The 16,621-nt window shown below is 40.7% G+C and overlaps 1 protein-coding gene across 1 annotated transcript in view; it reads right to left on the reverse strand.

Annotated features, from left to right (window-relative positions):
• B3GLCT (beta 3-glucosyltransferase) overlaps positions 1–16,621 on the reverse strand; it is a 106,748-nt gene that overhangs the window by 17,648 nt on the left and 72,479 nt on the right. Inside the window, exons 11-13 of the mRNA XM_057532715.1 lie at positions 10,948–11,061; positions 8,739–8,838; positions 2,131–2,250 (exon numbers count right to left, since the gene is read on the reverse strand). Of these exons, the coding sequence (XP_057388698.1) occupies positions 2,131–2,250; positions 8,739–8,838; positions 10,948–11,061 (334 nt within the window). The remainder of the gene's footprint in view (positions 1–2,130; positions 2,251–8,738; positions 8,839–10,947; positions 11,062–16,621) is intronic.

Consider the following 16,621-nt stretch of genomic DNA (forward strand, 5'->3'; position numbering starts at 1 on the left):
GGAATGGGAAATGAGACTCAGGTGCTGCCTTCAAATAATTCATAATCTGGGTGGAAAAGAGAAAAGTAAATAGGCAGTTAAATGATAATGGTTTGTATAACATGCTATGAAAGTATATTAGAAAGGCATCAAACCCGGATTTCAGGGGCTGGACTAGGCTGAAGCCTCCAGGAATAAGTAGCTGATAGCGCTGTCAAGTCCAAACGCAGGAGGAGGACGGGCCAGGTGACAGGCAGAAGGCTGGGGTGAGGGGCAGTGCTGTGTACAGACCAGCAGACGCCATATCTGAGCGGAGGAGTTAAAAAAATAGTGCCTCTCAGGAACTGAAACAGGTTCAGCACAAATTCTTTTAAGATGAGGATGCAGATAAATGAGGCTAAGAAGGTAAAACAGCATCTGCCAAGATCACAAGAGGCCTGGTAAGCCTCAGTGAGGAATTTGGACTTATATTCTAACGGCAACGAGAGGTTATAAAAGGATGTGAAAGACTTTCACTCCCCTGGTAACGCAAAGAAAAATCCAAATAAAATAAAACTCACATTAACCTATGGAACTGTTGAAGAGATGGATGACGTGAAGCCTGGGTGCTTCCAGGGAGGAGCCCTTCCCGGGGGAGCGGCAAGCGGGCAAAGTGGGTCTGGGGGCGGGAAGGCGGAAGGAAAGACCCGCTAGAGGCTTTAGCTCCATGGCCTCAGGAGCACCCGGGAGGCTGGGAATTAGGCCAACAAGAGGTGGTTAAAATTGAGGCCTGATCCAGATCAACGAGACTCTGGTTGAAATCTGAACGATTATCTCCTAGTCAGATGACAAGAGTAGGAAAGAGTTCGCACTACAATCAATGGGAAGGCAGCGCAGGCCCCTGAGCAGGGGAGCGAGAGGACCAGGTGCTTTCAGGGAGTCTGTGTGACTGCAGCACGGACGACAGCACGGAGCGGAGGAGGACGAAGGGCAGGGAGACCAGAAGGCTGTGGTTTTTCCTTCCGGGTTCGAAGTATTAACACCTTCCTGCTACAAAATACATAACCCCTGGTACCAAGAACAGGGCCCTTTACAAAAGGGGGAAGCTCTGGCTTAATGGGCACCAGCACCTCACCCAGGAAACTAATGCATCACCATAAGCCTGCAAAGAGCTGGAACCTTTTTTTTAATGAGGATGAGCTCAATACGCCTTGGCTTTACACTTTAGTGTCTTCTCAAAGGCCTCTGTAGACCTCTGTCTCCTATGACTAATGGAGGATCAACATTAGCAATGGATCAACAAAGACCAGTACTCCTGCCCAGGCCTGGTCATCACTAGGAAAGGGCCACCTCCATAACCATGTTGCAGTCACCACTGAATGGGCCAGAGCAAACCAGGACACCTGGAATATGACTCTGCAGTAGTAGTCCTGCAGCAGGAATGGTTCTCATCTAGGAGATCCCAGAGTAAGAATATGAAGTCCTAGCCTTCAGAAGTCTATAATCCAGTGCCTAGAATGGTGCCCAGCACATACTGGACATTCAACAAAAACCTGCTGAATAAATTTAAATTACTATAGTGGATAACAATATTCTCCCTAAATACCCCAACAGCAAAGACTATAGAAATAATAGAACAGACTAACTGCTCAATTGATTTACTTACATAAATCAAATCAAAAATCTTTCCCCATAAGAGATTAGGCAGATGCTTATTTAAAAGCACTGATTTTTAACTGTTATTTAAACCCTATAAATCCCACACAAATATCACTTAATTGCTTAAGTCTAAACTTCTATACCATTCTTTTCCCAAATGTGATTTATAAGCACCGGGTAATTAAAAAGTCTAATGACTTACTTTCTGAAATTAAAATCTATATCCAAAATTTTTTGCATTTAGACTATCAAAACTAACTGGCTGCCTAGAAGCACTCACGACTAAAGGGACATTTCTACCAAGTTCCCTGACATACATTTATATACTGTCTCTTCAAGGAGTAAAATATTCTTCACTGTGGGTTCTTGTTAATGTTCACTTTCCTATTATAGTAGCAGCTCCCACTGACAGAGCACCTGCGTATCAGCGTAGATCCCACGGCCACAGACCCATCTCTGCATCCTGGAAACGGAAGTGTAACGTTGTGCGTATCTGCAGAAAGCCATAGTTACCCTCCTCCTCCTGTGACGTAGCTGTAGCCGCCGGTGCCCAGGCCGTAGCCGTAACGCTCTCCCAGAAACACGGGTTCACTGGCATCGTAACAGCTCAGTAGGTGCTGGAGCCTGGAGATGCTAAGATTCCCAAGGGAACAGAAGCGATAATCACTTAATTCAAATGTGTTTTCAGAGTAAACATTTCATGGTTCTTACAGCCCACTGGTCATATTATGCAATACTACATGGAAGTCATTTAGAGATGAAATTCAAGAGACTTACAGAAGAAAGATTTTTTTAAAAAAGAAAAAAAACTGAACACTGTGCATTACTGGAAACAGGAGAGAAACTGAGAAACAAGGGCCCCTCTCCGGTTTTAGCAAAGCCCCTGCCGGGCGTGGCTGCCTCCTTCGGGTGGGCAGGGTGGCAGGTGTCCTAGCTCACTTCTACCGGTCCTGCTCCCCACTGAGCGTGAACTGATCATCACACCTTTTCAGGTGGACTTGGTATTTTAAAAAATTCTTCACGGCTAGAAAAGGAACTTTTGAAGTACAGATGAGGTCCATGTCAAGCAGGCAGCCAGCAGGTAGGGAGGAGAATGTGTGAGCAGCAGAGCTTTCCAGGAAACCTTCAGGTTACGATGCACCACTGTGCTTACGCTCTCAAATGTGGCTTCCCTAATCTACGCTCTTTTGTGTCTATTTGTTTATACCTCTGGCCCCTATGCTTCTTTGTCGTGTGTCTTGCAAAGGGCCTTGAGAATATCCATGAGCGGCTCAGAAGGATGCCAGCAACTATGGCTGCTGTAAGGATGAGAAAAAAAGATTTCATAGGAAAATAAAATCTATAAATACTTTTTTTTAAGTGGAGACAAAGGTTGATGTTAAGAAAGGCTAGTTTTCCCATGTTTTAAGAACTTCTGTCACTTACAAATGCCTTGTAAAGTCCTTCTACTGTTTCTTCTAATTTAGAGCTTTTCAGGTCATACACACCAAATCCTAGCTTCCCTCATATTAATCAGCGTGCCTTGAAAAAAGTTTTTCCGTGGCCGACTTTGGATTAAATATTTTTTATGCACGAAGTAAATTTCAGTGTTTCTCACACCTGTGACGCGTGAGCATCGTGCATCACTAGGAGCTCGCTCTATCAAACATCTCTCTCAGTGATTAATCGTGAACTCTTTTCTCAAGAGCAACATTCACATCTAGGACACTGCTGCTGTAGCGTCTCATTTTTCCTGTCTGTGAGAGGTACAGGAAGGGCCGTCTTTTCCATCTGTGCTTATGCATCTTACACCCAGCTAATAAAGCTGACGCTGAAAGAGAAAACAAATCTGATGTATGAAAAAAAATCTCTTACAAGTGCGGTGCTCAGAGTCTACAAGTTGACTGATCAGGTTTATATCTGCCTAAAGGTCAAGGGCTCTGATAATGGTGACAGTTTCTAAGAGGCCAGAAAGTGTTTGAAAACTACCCTATTTTTGACACAGAAGTTAAACATTCTAGGCTCCTAGTTTGGAATCAGTATTCAGGAAGTCATCTAATAAATACCTCTGCAGGGGAAAGCAAGGAAGGGTGTGGACACCTAGTAAATCACCATTCGGTCATGGAGAGAGACAAAAATCTCTAACGAAATCGCAGCCTTTGCTTGGTAAAAAGCTCCCTAAAAGCTCAAAGCCCCTTCTAGCAAATGCGTGAAGAAATGAGAAGTAGTTCCCTTCTTCCTGCATATTGTAAAATTATCAATTAAACCATAAACCCTCAATTTCTGAGGTTAAAATAACTAGGATTTAACATCTCATCTGGGTTTCTTTTCCTAGTAACATTAACCGTTTCCGTATTTGCAAGATCATATTAAAGCTGAAGAAGCATAAACTGAGCCTGACAACTATTACATAACTTCATATTTGGTAAAAACTGGAAATGTGGCTAAAGCAGGCAGATCTCCAAGTTCAATCCAAGGGAATTGGCTACCGAACCAGGAAAAGAACTTCATTTAACAATCTGCTACCATTTCAGGCAACCTGAGGCACAGAAATGAATAGAAGCAGTATGGAAATGTTCAAGTGCAATCAAAATTGTATTAATACATTTTAGTGTTTTATCATTCTCACTCAATTTCTCTCTCTGTATACACACACACACACACACACACATATCTGTATTATGCCCCTTCCCCCCAAACACATCAATGTGTGTATTCTCAGAACAGTGAAAGTTAGCCACCTCAGAAACTCTACTGCTGACACAATAAAAGTTTCTTAAAAAGTTAACACACCTATTATATGTCCCAACCATTCTGCTTCTCAGTATTTTGCTGAGATAAATGAAAGCAGATGACTATACAAAGACATGTACACAAAGGTTCACAGCAGCCTTAACTATAATCCAGAACTATGAACAGTGACACAGCGCTTGTATCTAAGCTAACACCCATTTTCCAATTTTATCGACTGACCCAATAACATTCTTTATAGCAATTTTTCCCTCCAATACAGGATGGAGCCCAGGATCCTTTACTGCATTTATTTATTATTCACTTTATTGTCCTTTAATCTGGAACAGTTCTCAGCTTTTTGTCTTTCATGACATTGGTATTTTAAAATAATAAATGCCCACACACACCCCCCCCCTTTTTAATAGATTGATCCTCATCTTGGATTCGTCTGATGTTTCCTCATAATAAAGGCAAGGTTACGCATTCCCAGGTGCAGTATTATATAAGTGATGTTGTCTGGCATGTGGTGTCCACCTGTGCTCCAATGGGAGTATCTATTTCGATCACACGGCGCTGCCTGTGTCTCCCCTGGACACTTACAATTTTCCCTTTGCTATTTCTCAGTCTCCAGGCAGACACTTTTAACAACCAGCAAATATCCTGGTCCTCCTCAAAATTCACCCCGAGTTTAGCATCCGTTAATGATTCTTGCCTGAATCCATCTTTACTATGATGGTTACAAAGAGATGGCTTTTCCAGCTCCATCATCACTCCACATTTATCAGTCAGAACTCCTCGTTATCCTGCTAGCTAGAGCCCGCCTGTTACGGACTGAATTATGCCCCCAAACAAAATATTCATATACTGAAGCCTTAATCTGGGATGTGACTGTATTTGGAGATGGGGTCTATAAGGAGGTAATTAAGGTCATAACGGGACCCTGCCGTGACAGATTTAGCGTCTTTATAAGAAGATACACCAGAGAGCGCTCTCTCCGTAGCACACAAAGAAGAGGTCACGTGAGCACACACCAGAAGATGCCTGAGAAACCTCCCATGCCAGCACCTTGATCTTGGACTTCTCCAGCCTCCAGAACTGTGAGAAATAAATTTGTGTTGTTTAAGCCACCCAGTCTGTGATATTTTGTTATGGTGCCTGATCTGCCTCATTTACTTACTTATCTATTTCTTTCTTTATTATAAGCATGAACTCCCTGATTCCTAATTTTAATGGTTGATAATCCATTATCGTCCTTAATCGTACTGATGCTCTTGTCCCAGATTCTGCCAAAGAGAACCTTTCCAAGCTCACTTCTGTGTCCTCTGGACATGCACTTTTTTTTCTAAGCACTTCCTTACTCTCTGGTATAAAAAAGAATGTTCCAAATATCTTCTTGTATCTTCCTTGCCTCAGCCTTAAAATCAGTGATTTCTCTGAGACTGGTTCCTTTTAGTAGAAAACCAGCAATATTAGTTCTGATCATTAGTTGCTCAGGGCTACTGGGGTATCTTTGCTTCTGGTCTTCTTTGGTGGGAAGAACTAGGAAGATGTATGTGTGTGGGCGTGCACACACACACACACACACTTTAGAAATCATGAGTCTCACAGAAATTATGAATTCTTGCAGATTTCTCCACTCCCAATCTTCCAGCCCTACCTTAGGCCTCTTCCTTGACCTGGCCCGTCCCATCTCCTCCCACAGTGAGCACCACGGTTCCCAACCAACGCTGTTACCACTTACTCACCTACTCAGCCCTACAGTGTACCTAAAATACCTTCAGAACTGCTTCACCCACACAGCGACTGAAAACTCACGAGTTGTCTGACATCCCCCCCTCCTCCCACCCCTGACTGAAGGTGTGTCTCTAAATCCTGTCTTCATCAGTATTTGCATTAGTTATACTTTCCCTTTAGTGTGATTATGTTTTCATTTGAAATGCAGTTGGGTTCATTTGTTTCAGCTTTCTCCTCATCCTTGTTGATTTTTCTCGTCCTTACAGATTTATTTTATTTTTCAATAGGTAAAATATTAGCATGCTTCCCAAAGTCAAAACTAAACTAAGAGATAAACTCAGCAAAGGGTCACACACACCCCCCACTCCAACTACCCGATCCTCCCATCCACCCCTGTTTGGAAACTACTTCATGGTTTTCTGGCTTATCTGTCCATTTGTCTTTTGTACAGGTACATCTACATGGGTATGTTTTATTTCCCCTTCTTTCTTCCATACAGGGTAGCAAACTAAATACATTCTTGTGCACTTGGCTTTTTCCATGTAATGGTATCTTCTGGAAATCACTCAATACAATTTGATTTCTTTTTTTTTTTTTTAAAGGAACCAAAATTTTGGTTCATTAGTTTGATCCTCTGCTTTTTTTGACCTCTACCTCATTATTTCTGCATTTATCTTCATTATTATTTTCTTCCTTGTTTTTGGGGGGTTGACTTTGTGATTCTTTTCCTAACTTGTTGAGTTGGGAATTGAATTTTTTATCTTTATTGTTCCCATTGGCTTGGCAAACCTTATCCATCCCTTTATTGTTAGACTTTTTGAATGATTATGTATCTTTCATATAAAGCATAGAGTTGGGGTTTATTTTATGAGCCAATGTGAAAAGTTTGTTCTTTTATTAGGGGAGTTAAACCCACTCACATTTTGTGATATGACTGATGTTTGATTTCAACACTAAAATTATTTTAGGTTTGAATTATTATACATATTATACTATATGTACTGTGTTTCTTTATCTACTAACATTCTGGATATTAGAAAGTTTTCTTTTCCTGGTATTTATCTTCTATTTAACTTTTCATGTCTTACCATGCTTTTTTTCTTACTTGGTCTGTCAGTTTTACATCAGTATCCTTTGAATTCCATCCATTACCTGTACAATAGGCCATGATCTTATCCTATTGTCCCTTTTCCTTCCTTTTTTTTTTTTAAGTTGCAAACTTTCTACTTTGTCAGAACATATAACATTTACACACTGTTATTTACCCATGTTCCCACCCCTGCTGTGATTTTAGTTCTACAGTTAAATACATGATATGCTCACCATCAGTCGTTTTACCCAGATTTCATCTTAGTTGCATGAACTTCTTTCCCTAATACGAATATATTCCTTAGGAAGGGCATGTGTGTACACTATTCCCTGAGTTTATGTACACTGAGAACCTTTTCTGTAGCCTCAATACCGAAGAACATCTTAACTGCGTATAAAATCTGTGAGTCACAATTTCTTTGTTGAAAATGTTTCTCCACTGTTACCATATTTCTTATGTTATTTTGAGAAGTCTGAGACCAGTCTATAATCTTCTTGGTCTTTAGATTATTTCATCATTTTGCCTAGAGACTCAGAGGACTTTATGATCAAAATCTAACAGTTTTACTAGGATATGTGAAGAAGCTGATGATCCCAGGTCAGTTTTCCCTGGGACCTACTAGGCCCTTTCAAGATATAAATTAAGGTCTTCTTTTATTTCTGGTAATTTACATATTATTTCTGTTCTTTTGATTTTCATCCATCAGAGACTCCAATTGTACATGTGTTAGATTTCATTGCTTCCTCCATTTCAAACACAGACATTGTGAATTTTACTTTGTTGGGTGCTAGATGTTTTGTGTTTCTATAAATATTCTTGAGCTTTGTTCTTGGATGCAGGCCAGTTACTTAGAAACAGTTTGGTCTTTGGGGGTCTTGCTTTAGTATTTGTTAGGCATGACCAAAGCACTGCTTAGTCTAGGGTTAGCTATTTCCCACTATTAAAGCAAGACCCTTCTACAAACTCTACCCAATACCTGTGAATCAAGGGTTTTCCAGTCTGGCTGGTGGGAAGAGGTACCATACTCAGCCCTCTGAGAGTGTTGGGCACCACTCCCTCTAATCACTCTGGTTGGTTCTTTCTCCAGCCTCCAGGAGTTTCCTTGTACATATGCACTGACTAAACTCTACTGCCTACTTACGGGGCGCCTCCACAGATGTGCAGTGTTCTCTTCCTGTGCAGCTCTCTCCTTTCCGGTGCTCTGTCCTGCAAACTCTAACGGCCTTGGTCTCCCCAGACTCTCAGCATCATCACTTCAACTCAAGGGCTCAGCTGGATTCCACCTGGGTTCCCCTCCCTGAGCAGCGACATGGAAGCTCTCTATGACAGTTAGCTGGGGCAGTCACAGGACTCACCTCATTTGCTTCATGTGTCTCATGGATGACTGTCGTTTGTTGCCTAATATCAGTGTCTTAAAAACACTTATTTCATATATTGTGTCCTTTTTGGGGGGTTGTTTCAGATGGGAGGGTAAACCCAGTCCCTGTTACTCCATCTTGGCTGGCAGCAGAAGTACCCATCACAGTTTCTGACTATGAATATATGTAGAATTTAAAGCCACCCTAGGACAGGAATGACTCCTTACCTTATTAATGTGTCATCATCCACAATGACTAACCATGCTATTTTGTCATAGCTGTGATTCAGAAATCTTTCCAAGATGGCAAATGTCTTTCCACAATGACCTAGGAAAGGTGAGAAGAAAACTTACAATGCATTATTTTCCTTAAAATGTATATAATTCATTTGGAAACATTATTTTAGTTTTAAAGTGTTGTAAGTAAAAGTGTAAACACTGACATGCACCTTAAGAATTCGAAATTTTAAAAATTATCCTTTTCTAATTTCCATAGACATAGTGAACCAGGAAGAACATTAGAGATCATGAAGTCAAAGTCATTCATTTCGCACATGAGGGACTGAAGACCTAGAGAGGTGAGGGGAATTACACAAGGTCAAGTACAGGTAGGACTAGTATCTTCATGCCAGACATACAAGAAATTGTACGCCTCGAAGAAATTACAGGAGCCTGGCATCTTTCCTCAGATCTACTTATTCTGAAGGGAAATATTAGAACCTCAAGCATCACAACCTTAGGGCAACAATGGTGCAAAAGTACAGTATTACACCTTCAATTATTTATTTTGTAAATATTTGCTATTAGGTTTCTAATAGGCCAGACATGGTGGCCAGTTCTCGAATGTGCACTAAAGATACAGTACTGAGTAAGACAGAGGCACAGTCCCTTAGATGCCAACAGATATCAAAGCTTTAATGGAAAATGCTGGGGCCAGGGTAGCAATGAAATGCTTGGGAAGAGAACTCAAAACGATAAAAAAGAATAAGCCCCTCTTTTCAACAAAGTATTTGGTGACAAAATAGAGAACAAACCACTTTATTTAACCTTTATTTTCCTTATTCTTGATCTCTTTATTTTTAACCATTATAGTATGTATTTTTGAAAGCCACCTCAAATTCCTTTTGGATAAAGTAGAATATAAATATGAGCAATAATAAGGTCAGACTAAAAATAAATTAAGAAATCAAGTAAGGAATGCATCAACAAATAAATGATTATTATAGTCAAAGTCTAAAAAGCAAGATAAGCAGAAACAACAAAAAAAAAGAAAATTCAAAGAAAAATCATTTTTTCAAAACAGACAGACTTAGTGATATGTTTACTAACCTTGTCAGAATAATCGATAACTACAGGAATGACATATCTGATCTACACTGTACTTTTATCAATCAAGGCATTATGAGCAACACTACCATAAAATAATCAAGATAAATTACTCTATAGAACAAGATAATCAACTTACTCTTTTTTTTTTTTCATAAAAGGGTTTGGAGAAACCAGAAAACTAAAGAAAAAACATGGCAGGAACACTGGATAAAAATTAAGATGAACAAAGAGCATCTGAAGGTGAGGTGGCCAAATTTCTACTTCCATTTTTTTTGAAATAAAAAATGTTTTGAATTAGAAAGCCTGCAATCTGAAGAGAAAAGCAGGCATACTTCCAACAATTTACTAATTAAAATATTAATATATATGGATACATATATGAGCTTATACTACACATAGCCCATGTAGAATGTGGTTAAGTGCTACTCAGAAGTACAAGCAAAATGCGTCCTAGACCATAACAGACCATAAGCTTCAGGAGGATGGAAACTGTCAGCTTCATTCCTGCTTCCCTCAGTATCTACCAATGGCTGGCATGCAGCAGTTGGGTAACAGTCCTGGCTGGATAAATAGCTAAAATTAAATGAGGAGATGCTTTGTATGGGAAGATGATAAATTAACTCTGGACACCCCATTATGGCCACTATGAAGGTGAACTCTTAAGGTACAAAGAAATCTATTATTAAACTCTATCATAACTGTCATATGCATAATTGTCATGTGCGTCAGTCATATCAGTATGACCGACTGAAAACTTGTAACCTTTGTTAGCACTAAAAGCAGCACTTAAACTACAAGAATCCGTCCACATCCATGGGTAAAGATGTGAGGGAAGGAAAGAAAGAAACACGTGGCAAAAATTATACTATTTATAAAATATTTCATTTTTATCCTAATTTACTATATTTACAGAGGGGACATTTTGCTTTTTTTTTTTTTTTGGTGGTGGGATGGTGGGTCGCCGCAAGGCTTGCCGGATCTTAGTTCCCCAGCTAGGGATTGAACCCGGGCCACGGCAGTGAAAGCGCAGAGTCCTAACCGCTGGAGCGCCAGGGAATTCCCCAGAATGGACATTTTTGAATAAGAGTCGTCAGAACTAAGGACTCACCTCTCTCTGTATTAGGAATTCCCAGATCCACCGTCGGAATGGAACTGTCTGCGTAATCGCTGTAGTATTCGATGTGACCTGCCTGCCCCGCCCAAGTCTGCTTTACGATGGGGACTGAAAAAATGAGAGAGGGGACCGTCACTGGCACAGGCATCTAGGAAGCCTGGAATCTCAAAGCGGCGGGATAACCACCTAAAAAGGAAGGGAAGCATTACTTGTTCTTCTTCAGGTGTCTCAAGACTAAGAGCTTGCTTTCTACCCTGAGAAATGCCAACAGCACGGGAATAAAATCCTCTTCTTGAGGCATTTTCACATATACTCTAGAGCCGAGCACTTCTCATTGCTGGTGATAAATACACTGCCTCCATATAAGGGTAAATTTTCTAGTCTGATTATACTGTTGTGTTTACATTAATTTTAATTTTAATTATTTTTCTCTTTTCCCAATAGGCTGCTTCATTTAAAATTCACAACTGGACTTTTTAAATGCTTTTGGGGGGGGGGGAAATATAATTACTCCTAAGGATTGGAATACTGTATGTGGTTGTAGCTGAGATGTAAACTTGCCTCCCTCACAGTGGAGGGGGGACCTTTTCAAACTACGCATATCTCTGCCCGAAGATTCTAACAGGACCACCCAACCCTATAAAGGGCATGACCCTACCCCTGAGAATCACTGCATATGATGGCTGATGTTACTGAGCTGCACTTTCGGAAAATGTGGAAAAATAAGACTGAGAACCGTTGCAGATTCTAAAACTCTGTCATGGACAGATAAATTATTTTAATACGGTGAACACGAAGAGCAGAAAACTCTCCTGGTTTTCTGCATTTTAGGGCGAGATGCTCAAAGGTAGCCGTGTCTCCAGACCTGACACACAGAAATCTGCTTGGTCACTGTTCGATATTAATTCACTTGACCAACTATCCCAGTAATTATTTTCTTCTGTACTTTTTTTAAGTTACTATCTGCATCTCTAAATTTTAAGAAGGGGTTTCCGTTGTTATTTTAATAGAAAAGATCATCATATCTAGATTTTATATTCTGTTGATTTAAGAATCTCAACTCTGATGAACCAAATCTTCAGTTAATATTTTGAGACTTGATCAGATCACTTATCTTTCCCTTTTTCCCAATCTAAATAAAAATAAATGATATGCAAAAACTACCCATGCAATGCCAAATTTAAGTGTCTAGCTATGTCAGTCAGCAAACTGGGAGAGAAACTCAGACAGCCCTTACGTAGAAAATACAAAAGTGCACCATTTTATAGTGCCATTATTGACCAGCTTTTAAAAAAGAAAAAGACCGATGAGTTCTGGACATTCGCTATAGTCATCTCCAAATTGCGTATTTTAAGCCACTAAGTATTATTTTTATACATTAAAATGCAATTTTTCTGCAATCATAAAAAGGCAGATATAAAGATTTCTCCATACCAGAATGGACAAAGATGCAGTAAATAATACATAAGGTCGCTGAGGGGGAAAAAAAAGAAAAAAGAAAAGAAACCCTTACTCTGTCCAAATTCCAGCACAACAAAACTCAACCTTGGCCCTGCAGTGGCAGTTTGCTTTGCATATAACAAGCAGGACTTACCCAGACAAGGCTCCCCGCAGCCTGCAGCCGCTAGTGGTCGCACTCTTGGGTAAAATGTCCTCCACTGCATAACGGGAAGAAGCTGTGAGGAAAGGCCAAGAATTTCCCTGGGTCCCAGCACCGGGGTCCTGCAAATTCTGCTTGCACTTTCCTCAGCCTTTAGCCTTCAGATTCTGTTTGCTCTAAGAGCTTTAATAAACAGCACAGGCATTTCTTCTCAATTCTCTAATTTGAATGAAGTTAAAATCAAAATCAAGTGTGAGTTAGCTCTTCACTACACCTAACCACTTGCTTCCAGTTTTCGTTTGAAACAGATGAAACAGAAATGTCACTAAAGTTAAGAATTACTGTTAGACTCAGTGCCCAACACCCCGCATAGGGCCGGGGACATAGTAGGTGCTCAATAAATAGCAGACTGAGGACTGGGTTTTGTCAGAATTCCAACAAAAGGCCAAGGGCTCTTTTTGGAACTAGTTTAAAGGAAGGTTTTATTCTTATAAACGATTCATCCTTTGGTACAAGACTGGTACCACCATTACCAATCATTTGAAAATAGACAAACCATTTCAACACAGTAACGTGTTCTGAGACTCTTAACACCAAAAGCATCTAGCAGTGTATCATCTGTCCCCTTATCACTGTAACACCTGTGCATTTGTAAAGTTAAGGCTAAGTCTCCTACAACAGCAGGTGAAGACTATTTGCAACCAGAGTTGATTCACAATTACTTAAAACTTTAAAAATATTGGTCTATTTTATTGTCACTGTTTGAATCCTAAATTGAATTCATTCTATTATTTATAATATATTTCATATTGTATTGAGGCACTAGATTCCTAAAGATATTAAACTTGGAGAAAATACTTCAATATAGTTATGTGATCTACTATCTCATTTTCAATACAGAGAAGCATACTTTCTCCCACATAATAAAACAATAGTGAATGCCTCTTTCCAGAATGTTTGCCACAAGATAATTTAAAATTGGGGCAAAGTAAAAACTGTACTATTAAAAAAAACCCTCTGCCCAGATGGCATAAGTCTTCCACGTGGCTTTAAAGCCTGGAAGCAGGAGATGCATCTCCCTACGAGGCCCAGAACACACTTTTACTCCCAGTGAACTGACGTGCAAAAGTGACTACAAGTGAAAATGAACTGACGCTTGAGCCCTGTACAAAATCTACCACACAATCAATTGTGCGTGATCATTTTCATTTAAGGAGTCTGCTGTTTTCAATTAACAAACGGACCTTTTGTCTAAGTAGGACCACAAAGTAAAGCCCTGGCTTCTCTTCTCTTCTCTTCTCAGGGAGAGACCTAGCGACAGCACCCAGCGCGTGCTCTGACTCCCGGGTTTAGAGATGAGGCGTCTGGAAGACGGAGGAGCCCCCGTCCTGGCTGACCTAACACAGCCGTTCAGGGCAGCCTGGCCCGTCTTCATCTGCGCAGCAGCCCGGGGAGAACCAAAGTCCCCTTAATAATTCATGCGCTCACTTCATCTAACGCGGGGTGTGGCCTGCTAGCCGGCTGCGTTTTCATTCAAGCCCTCGTGTGTTCAGTGCGCAGACTGCGCCGCGGTACCCACCAGAGGGAACGCGGCTACCACGCACTCTTCAGAGTGAGTGTGTTCAGACCTAGAGGGAAGATCACTACAGCGAAGAGAGCAAGCAGGATTTTTTTAATTCTGAAAGGAGTAAAAGTGTTTATGTTTAGGAGCTCAGGAAGCTGTGAAAAGGAACTAAAGGCTGAGCAAATGGCAACTGAGGGAGACACCTCATGACCCACCGCGAACAGAAACGGTGGCCGCCACGAGGTGTCTGAGACCCGCGTGGGAACCGCGTGGCAGGACAACACGGAGAAAATCCGTAACATTCACTGACAGCTCACGTCACACGCGGAAGAACACATAACCCAAGAGGAAGTGATCGGGCGGAACGTTCAACTCCAGAGATCTTTTCCTTGCTTAAACATAGCTGCACATGCTGCGGCAGTTCATCACTTTATGTAATACCTTCCAAGTGTCTTTAAAACCCTACCAACTGCTTGCATGTCAGCCACCACTGCTGTTCCAATGCTGTCAATATGTATTTCTTTCTTAAACCAAAAGATAGAGTATATTTTTGCTAACTGTGTCCTAAGTTGCTTTATTTCATCTAAATCAGAATCAAGACACAAGCAGTTATCTAAACACTTGTTTCACTGTTGGGCAAAAAAAAAAAATTACAAGATGTAAAATCATTTTTTCTAATTTTGGAACTTGGCTTTATTATCAATTTTTCCAAAAGAGTATGAAAAATGAGTTCAATGTATATGTTCCCTTGCCTTGACTACAGCCTTAAACAGAATGTTCCATCCCTCACCCTCGTCCCTGGAGGAGCCAGGAGTAGGGGCCGTGGCTGGGGTCCACCTACGCTTGGAACCCAGGGCAGCGCACACACAGTGAGAGCCTGCCTCCGGAGAAGTCACTGACTGTGTAGCCGGCTCTCAACTGTTCACAGATAAATACAGTCTTGTCTGTGTTTATTTTTTCCTTCACTGTCATTTGGTTTTTGTATCTTCAAGTGTTTCTACCAGAGTGCATACAGAAAGAAAAAAGAAAACAAAACCCCCCAGTTCGTGTATTCTGCTTGACTAGAGCAGTAATATGCGAGGACAAGATGGGAGTCTGAATTCCCAGCTCAATGTATATTTTAAATCATCTGAGGGTTTGGATTCCTGGCGATCCCCTCCTGCTACTGAAAATAAAAAGCCTCCTGCCACGGCTTCTGGCCACGTCAAAACTGACCCTGAGCACAGCACAGCATCAACACAGCTATCAAGTACTATTTATCAAGCATGAGATTTACAATACATCCACAGAGAGTGCAGCACAGCTCTCTGTGGCAGAAAGAACTGGGGATTTGGAGGCAGAAACCCTGAGCCCCAGCTCCCCTGGCTCAGTCTACAAGATGCCGGGCTATTTGTGTCTCAACCCATAGGCAGCTTTCTCTATGATATCAAGCGAATAAAAATAATGACCACATCGCAAGGAACTATCAACATGAAATCAGATGATAGGATACATGTGAAAAACACCAGAAAATGTAAAAAAAAAAGATTAGCAGTCAGAAGCAGCTACTGTGGCGTTGTCACTGAAACTAAAACGATTACTGGATAATTCTCTGGGCCAACTGGTGACTGGACTAGATTTCCAAAACGAGGAGCAGAGCCCACTGGCCTGGGCCCTTCCGTCAAGCAAAATGGACATCAGAGCCCCTAAAATCCCGCTGCCTAGACTATCTTTTCAAACAAACAGGTCCAAGTTTAAAAATGGCTTGTCACAGCAACTCGGCTGTGACATCCTCAAAATACCTCTTAGGTCTCAGGCTGCAGTGATCCCAGATTCAGATTAAGAGCAGTAAAATCAGTGCATCTGCTTTTGGGAGGCTTGGTTTTAATGCTCCTAACAGGCTTTGAAGATTTTATCATTTTTAAAGATCTTTGACTCAAAATTCAAATATAAAAGCATTTGATAGATATCTGAAAGGATTATCACAACCTTATGCAAAGTTAAGAAAGCAATAAACTAGATTATTATAAATGACTACATTAAAATTAGCAAACTTTTTTTTTCATTTCTGTAGAACATGAAAACTACAACAGGGACGGTCCCTAATTTTACTGCTTAACTGTCAACTTGAAAAATGTGTTTCTAAAGAGAAAATACTACCACCCCCATTCCTAACACTGATATTGTACTCCAAATGCAGCTTCAAGAACAAATAAATCAATCTGAGCACTTCTGTTTGCTGTTTAAAAAAAAAAAAAAAAAGCAGCTAGTTATTTCCCTTAACCCTTTTTTTTTAAAACATCTTTATTGGAGTATAATTGCTTTACAATGGTGTATTAGTTTCTGCTGTATAACAAAGTGAATCAGCTATACCTATACATATATCCCCATATCCCCTCCCTCTTGCGTCTCCCTCCCACCCTCCCTATCCCACCTGTCTAGGTGGACACAAAGCACCAAGCTGATCTCCCTGTGCTATGCAGCTGCTTCCCACTAGCTATTTTACATTTGGTAGTGTATATATG

Source organism: Balaenoptera acutorostrata, chromosome 18, assembly GCF_949987535.1.
Source record: "Balaenoptera acutorostrata chromosome 18, mBalAcu1.1, whole genome shotgun sequence".
In the NCBI taxonomy this organism is placed as follows: domain Eukaryota; kingdom Metazoa; phylum Chordata; class Mammalia; order Artiodactyla; family Balaenopteridae; genus Balaenoptera; species Balaenoptera acutorostrata.